Source organism: Castanea sativa, chromosome 9 (genome assembly GCF_040712315.1).
Source record: "Castanea sativa cultivar Marrone di Chiusa Pesio chromosome 9, ASM4071231v1".
In the NCBI taxonomy this organism is placed as follows: Eukaryota; Viridiplantae; Streptophyta; class Magnoliopsida; order Fagales; family Fagaceae; genus Castanea; species Castanea sativa.
This window is the reverse complement of record NC_134021.1, coordinates 39,598,026-39,605,206: the sequence shown is the minus strand read 5'-3', so window position 1 is coordinate 39,605,206 and position 7,181 is coordinate 39,598,026. Positions and strand designations below refer to the sequence as shown.

General features: G+C 38.2%; 1 protein-coding gene across 1 annotated transcript; it reads left to right on the top strand.

Annotated features, from left to right (window-relative positions):
* The first annotated feature begins 2,630 nt into the window (after nt 1-2,630).
* Nucleotides 2,631-6,845, top strand: LOC142609203 (uncharacterized). Its single transcript, XM_075780812.1, has 6 exons — nt 2,631-2,812; nt 3,371-4,319; nt 4,419-4,691; nt 4,917-5,022; nt 5,527-6,395; nt 6,441-6,845. Exons 1-6 carry the CDS (start codon nt 2,631-2,633, stop codon nt 6,843-6,845), a joined length of 2,784 nt encoding a protein of 927 aa, XP_075636927.1.
* Nucleotides 6,846-7,181: the final 336 nt, after the last annotated feature.

Below are 7,181 nucleotides of genomic sequence, written 5' to 3'. Positions count from 1 at the left end.
TTTGAAAATATTGTGACAACATCAAGATATCTTAACATTTTTCACACAAAAAAATGTTATGTCCATGACATTTTCACAACAAATCATAAGTAGTAAGTTACTACAAGTTGTTATTGGTGGGCAAAAAGTTAGTTTCATTGGTAAGTTTAAATTAGAACCAATAACAATTTACCATATTTGATTTGTTATGAAAGTGTTGTGAAAATTATTGTGGATATAACACTTTTTTTTCACAATATTTTTATTTTAGTTGTAACTGGCTCTAATATGATGTTTTATTATTTTATTTTGACCTATAATGAATTAACCCCTAAACCGTTGTGAAAATATTGTGCCAATTTGTAATGTTAATATTTTATTATAATGTGAAATAGCATGAACTGGACAATCCAAAAATAATATAGCAAATATACTACAACTTTATGCATTCACAAAAAAAAAAAAAAAAAAGGCGGCCCGCAAAACAGTAAAAGTTGAACAAACCAAAACTACTGTAACAAAATTACTGTAACTTTTCTCATTCCCTCTTTGTATATATAGAAATATATATTGTACTTACAATGTAAATTTATATTGTAAACACTTAAAAATTGGCAAATTTTGTACACATTTGCAAAATTTGTACAATTTTTTTTTTGGCAAATGTATATAATATTTGCTACTTTTTGTGTATATACAATGTAAGTTTACATTACAAGTAGAAAGTAAACATATAAAAATCATTTAAAAGAAAAAAACAAGCTCAAACCAAATTGTTGAACTTGAAGAAATAAATAAAAAATAAATAAAAAATAAAAAAAAGAAGGAAAGAGACCTCTCACTAAACCAAAAATACTGTTCACGAGCTTATTAAATGTATATAATATTTGCTACTTTTTGTGTGTACAATATAAGTTTACATTACAAGTACAAAGTAAGCATATAAAGATCATTAAAAAAAAACTCAAACTCAAACCAAGTTGGTGAACTTGAAGAAAAAATGGGGAAGGCAAGTCACTAAACCAAAAATACTGTTCATAACACTATTCATGAGTCTATTCGCTCTTTTTATATATAGAAAAAAGAGCACATATCAATGACTTGAAAAAAAAAAAAAAAAAGATGAATAGTACATATTGAACAAACCAAAAGTATTGTAACTTTTACACATTTACCCAACAAATGTTACAACATTTTCACAAAACATTTATTTTCGTGGTTGGTCACAGTTTCATATTTGTGTTGTGTATATACCTAACTCTCCTCAGTCGTAGGAGCTTTCTCTCTCGTTACTACGAGATATTTCTCCCTTAGGGTTTCTTAAGGGTTTGCTTTTTATTTTCTTAATCCGCTACCATGGCAGACGATGTTACGAGTATACTGGAGAAGATGAAGTTGACTTCGGATGAGGAAGAGATCATTGAGATTCCGGAGGAAGGGTGCGAAGAAGGGATGGAGAGTTGTGCACTTAGTCTGATTGGGAAGTTTCTTACTTGTCGGCCGTTCAATAGGAAGGCAGCCATAACTACGCTGAAAAGGGCATGGGGTTTGGAGGAAGGTGTTCAGATGATAGAAGTGGGAACAAATCTTTTTCAACTCAAGTTTCAAACTGAGTTTGAGATGGATCGGGTGCTTAAGGGAGGGTCGTGGTCCTTTGATAATCAGGTTTTGTTGTTGACTCGTTGGAAAGCAGGAATGACGGCGGATAATGTTAGGTTTGATTCGGTTGCCCTTTGGCACCCCGTTTGACTTGGTGTCGCCTAAAATCCCAGAAACAGTGGGAAGTAGATTAGGTTCAGTGGTTGAGGTTGAGAAAAAACAGAAGTTTGAGGGACAAAGTTACTTTATGAGAGTCAAGGTTGCTATTCCAATAGTAAAGTCGATCTGGCAAGGGGCTTTCTTGGCTGGTTCTGATGGCAAGAGTCACTGGGTCACATTCAAATATGAGCGCCTCCCCCTGTTTTGTCATTTTTGTGGTCGGCCATGATTTAAAGCATTGTGCTCCTTATTTCGCAGCAACCAAGAACGACAGGGAGGTTATTTGTCAATATAGGGACTGGCTTAAAGCCACGGGGGGTCGGACTCTATCACCTCCTCGCAGGAAGTATGAAAGGGAAGAGGCCAGAGTGGAGTTTGACTGGCGAAAGGAACGGTTTGGCCAGGTCAGTCATGATGCAGTCACTAGAGACGACGGAGTCACAGTTCACCATTATTCCAAGCTTAAATCCTTTATGTAGGAGGGTGCAAGTAGTGGTCGGGTTCAAGTTCCGGTGGCTGTTTCCATGCAGACGGCGGCTGAAGCAAGTAACGAAAACCCTAGGGTAACTGATGGAGTTGATGCCGAGAATTTAGGACCAGTTACGGATTCCATGCAAGCTGATGCAGTGTTAGGTGCAAACCGAGCTGACGTGGAGGAGCATAATTCTGGGGCAGTAATTTCAAAGCCGGATATTCAGCTATTATTAAATGGCATGCCTGATTTGAATACGTGGACTGCGAAGGAAGTTAATACTGCTAATAGGGATGAGGTGCAAGTAGCGTCCAGGTCAGAGAAGTTTCTTGAGCACGTGCCACACAACAATTAGCTATCCATGGATGGAGCTGGGCTGTCTAATTTTAAGCCCAAATCTACATGGACCCGGTTTAATAGAATGGAGTTTGGGCTTGGTGGATTAGCCCGTGCAATCACACTCCCAACATTCGGGAAGAGAGACATGAGAGATGATGTTGGTGAGCAAGTTGATAAGAATGAACATAAGAGAGGGAAGGTCGTCAATGAGGAAGGAGTTTCAGATGATTTATCGGCGGGGGTGGATAGCCACCCTTGCCGGAAGTAATGAGGTTGTTAAGTTGGAACTGCCAAGGGCTTAGGAACCCTTGGACAGCTCGTAACCTTCGCAAAATTGTGAGAGAACAAGCTCCCACAATCTGTTTTCTGATGAAGACTAGACTGGATAAAGATGGTTTTGAAAGTTTATATGGTAATTTGCCGTATCAGAATAAAGTTATTGTGAAGCATCTTGATTAGGGTGGAGGGTTAGCACTTTTGTGGAAAAATTCTATCACACTAAAGGTCATCAACTACACTGTGAACCATGTTTTGGCTGTAGTTACAGAGGAAGATGGCTTTAAATGGCTTTTGACTTGTTTCTATGGATGGCCAGAGGCTCAACAAAAGGAAAAGTCTTGGAGATTGTTGGAATATTTGAAGACATTTGTGGAAGGACCTTGACTAGTTGTATGGGATTTTAACGCTTTTTTACATGCCTCTGAGAAGAAAAGTAAAAGACCACCACAATATTCACAGGTTGATGCATTTAAGGCTACTTTTGGAGTCTTGTCAGCTTTAGGATCTGGGTTATAAAGGATATCATGTTACATGGAATAATAGGAGATCGGGCGAGGCAAATACTAAAATTAGATTGGATAGAGCTGTGGCCAATAAAGACTGGATTGGGAAATTTCAAATGAGCAAAGTTCTGCACCTTTCAACTCATGCTTCAGATCATTTACCAATTCTTTTGCAAGTTCAATTTTTTGTTCCACAAAGAAGGGAGAAAGGATTTAACTTTGAGGAGTCTTGGCTACTCATGGAGGACAGTGAGGCTATGATAAAGGAGGCTTCAGATAGTGAGCTGGTTGTTGAGCAGGGTTTGGCTTCAACCTTGAAGAAGATACAAGTCTGTGGTCTAGAATTAATGAAGTGGGGCTCGGCAAGAACAACTCCTGATGAAGAGGCAATCAAACAGATTCAGAAGAGGCTGGGCCGATTAAATAAAGAGGAGATGACTTCTGATAGCAAGGCCGAATATCTAGAGTTAAACAAAAAGATGGATGAGTTTCTCCAAAAACAGGAAATTTATTGGGCTCAAAAGTCTAGAATTTCATGGTTGCAACATGGTAATAAAAATACTAAGTTCTTTCACTCCACGGCTTCACAAATGAGGAGAAAGAATCATATCCAGGGTATCAAAAATAGCCAAAGGCAATGGGTGGAAGAATTAGAGGAGGTGGTGGTAGCTACCTTTGATTATTTTCAAACCCTATTTCAGGCTGGTGCATGTGACCGGATGGAGGAGTGCCTGGATGCTGTTCCACAGATGGTGACTGAAGAAATGCAAGAGGCTTTGTCTTGGGAGTTTATTGTAGAAGACGTGAAAGTGACCTTATTTCATATTGGACCTATAAAAGCTCCAAGAACTGATGGTATGAATGCCCTTTTCTTTCAAAAATTCTGGCACATAGTGGGTGATGATGTTGTTATAGCTGTTTTGGATTTTTTAAATAATGGTCACATGCTACCTGAGATAAACCACACAAACATAGTCCTTATTCCAAAAGTGAAAAATCCTGAAAAAATTTCTTATTTTAGACCTATAAATTTATGTAATGTGATTTATAAGATTATGTCAAAAGTTTTGGCAAACAAATTGAAATAGGTGCTTCCATATATAATCTCGCCCACCCAGAGTGCCTTTGTACCAGGGAGATTGATTACAGATAATGTTTTGGTGGCCTATGAAACACTACATACAATGCATGCTAGGAAGAAGGGGAAGAAAGTGTCTTTGGCATTGAAATTGGATGTTAGCAAAGCCTATGATTGTGTGGAGTGGCAGTTTCTTAGGGGGATTATGGAAAAGATGGGTTTCCCAGCATTGTGGATAGAGAGGGTGATAAGTTGTGTCACTACTCCAACTTTCTCTATTCTGGTGAATGAGAAACTTTATGGTATGATACATCTATCAAGAGGAATACGACAAGGTGATCCATTATCACCATATCTGTTTCTCTTATGTGCATAAGGCTTTACAACTCTATCGGCAAAAGCAGAAATTGAAGGGAGGATTAAAGGGGTTTCCATATGTAGAGGGGCACCCAGAATTACCAACTTACTCTTTGCTGATGATTCTCTGTTGTTTTGTCAAGCTATATAGAATGAAGGGCAAGCTGTAAGGGAAATTCTTCAAACATATGCACAGGCTTCAAGGCAATGTGTGAATTTGGAGAAATCTTCAGTTTATTTCAGCAGTAATACCACAGGTAATCAAAGGCAACAAATTCTATAAATTCTGGGGGTGAAGGAGGTGCAGAGATTTGAATCTTATCTAGGGTTGCCAACATTAATTGGAAGAGCTAAGTATCATACTTTTTCTTATTTAAAAGACCTAATCTGGAAGAAGCTGCAAGGTTGGAAAGGTATGTTGTTATCAAGAGTTGGAAAGGAAATTTTGATAAAGGCAGTGGCCCAATCTATCCCCACTTACACTATGAGTGTGTTCCAGCTTCCTATGAAACTATGTGATGAACTAAATAGTATGTGTGCTAGATTCTGGTGGGGTCAAGTAGGTGATGAAAGGAAAATCCATTGAAAGAGGTGGGATAAGCTGTTAATTTCAAAGAAGGAGGGTGGTATGGGTTTTTGGGATTTGAGAGATTTTAATTTAGCCATGTTGGCTAAACAAGGTTGGAGATTGATCTAAGGGAATGACTCTTTGCTATACAAGTGTTTCAAAGCAAGATATTTCCCTCGGTCTTCTTTTCTAGAGGCCAAAGAATTGCCTGGTTGTTCCTATGTGTGGAGAAGTATATTGGCTGCCTTGCCTATTCTTAGATTGGGTTCGTGTTGGAGGGTTGGTAATGGATCTTCCATAAGTGTTGTAAGGGATAGGTGGCTTCCTAACCATCCCACGAATAAAATTTTGTACCCAAGACATGAGCTGGTTGAAGATTTAGCAGTATCAGATTTTAGTGATCCGGAGTTACATTTATGGAGAAGAGACATGATTATGGGAATGTTTCACAGCGAAGACGTTGAAGCTATTTTTAGAATCCCCCTCAGTCGAAGATCTGTTCCAGATTCAATCCTTTGGCTGCACAACAAGAACGGTAAATTTTCTGTTAAGTCCGCGTATAAGCTTGCTAGACAGATTCAACTCCATGGGGATAGGGCCGAGACTTCAAGCGGCTGTGCTAGGAAAAAAATTTGGCCGGTATTGTGGAAGCTTAAAATTCCAAATAAAGTCAAAATATTTGGATGGAGAGCTTGCCATGATATTTTACCAACATCCTACAATCTATCACGCCGGAGGATCATAACTGAAGATAAATGTCAATTGTGTACCAAAGAGGTGGAGACAACAGTTCATGCATTGTGGGAATGTGCTGTGGTGCAAGACGTATGGGTTGGTAGCATTTCGAAATTGCAGAAAGGACCCTCTGTTTTTCGTGATACACTTCAACTAATGGAGTTTCTAGTGGACAGGTTAACGGTTGAAGAGTTAGAGCTGTTCTGGGTGCTGGCGTGGATTATTTGGAACCAGCGAAACTGCGTTGTGCATGGAGATCAATTAAAGGATCCTAAATGCCTGAACAAGCGAGCAAAGGACTTTGTTCTAGAATTTCAGCAAGCCCAGGTGTAGTTGACAGTGGATCGTACTAAGCATATTAATTTTGACTAGTGGCAACCTCCACCGCCAGATGTATACAAGCTAAACTTTGATGCTATTGTGTTTTTGAGGCTAAACAAAATAGGTATAGGGACTATTATTCGAAATGATAAGGGGGAGGTTATGGCTGCAATGTCTGCTATCGGACCATGTGCAAAAAACAATGAAGAAGCCAAGTTAATGGCCTATAGAAGATCCTTGGAGTTTGCCGTGGATGCTGAGTTTTCAAGTTTGATAATTAAGGGTGATAATGCTAATGTCATTCAAGCCATTTCTTCATCTTTGCCTAATCATTCCATTCTTGGTTGTGTGGTGGATGATATTCGTCATTTGATACATGGGTTATATTGGGCTAGGACTAATCAGATTAGGAGGGGGAGGGAATACAGTGGCACATGTTCTTGCCCAATATGCTAGAACTTTAGATGAGGATTTATTTTGGACTGAGGATTCTCCTCCACCTGCCTTGGAAGCCTTGTTTCATGATGCTTCATTATTATAATTAAATGAAAGTTTCCTATTAAAAAAAATGAAAATATTGTGAAATTTGTTGTATTAGTATAACAATATATATGCGGGTTCTTATAAATATTTTAAAAAAAATACAAACAGAAGACTGAGAAAAAAAAAACATTGTAGCTACTGTAGCCCATTGATAAGGAATACAAATTACACAATCACTTATAGGTATTTAAAGACTTCTCACTCTTCTATTAAAATAAAAAAAAAAATTCTTATTTAAAGACTTCTCAG

Bases quoted from the DNA above. Each gene is read 5' to 3' on its own strand.
- LOC142609203 (XM_075780812.1), top strand. From the start codon at position 2,631: ATGGAGTTTGGGCTTGGTGGATTAGCCCGTGCAATCACACTCCCAACA. The intron at 4,692-4,916 runs GTGAATGAGAAA...CAAGCTATATAG, and splicing joins CTCCAACTTTCTCTATTCTG to AATGAAGGGCAAGCTGTAAG. The intron at 5,023-5,526 runs GTAATCAAAGGC...CTTCTTTTCTAG, and splicing joins TTTCAGCAGTAATACCACAG to AGGCCAAAGAATTGCCTGGT.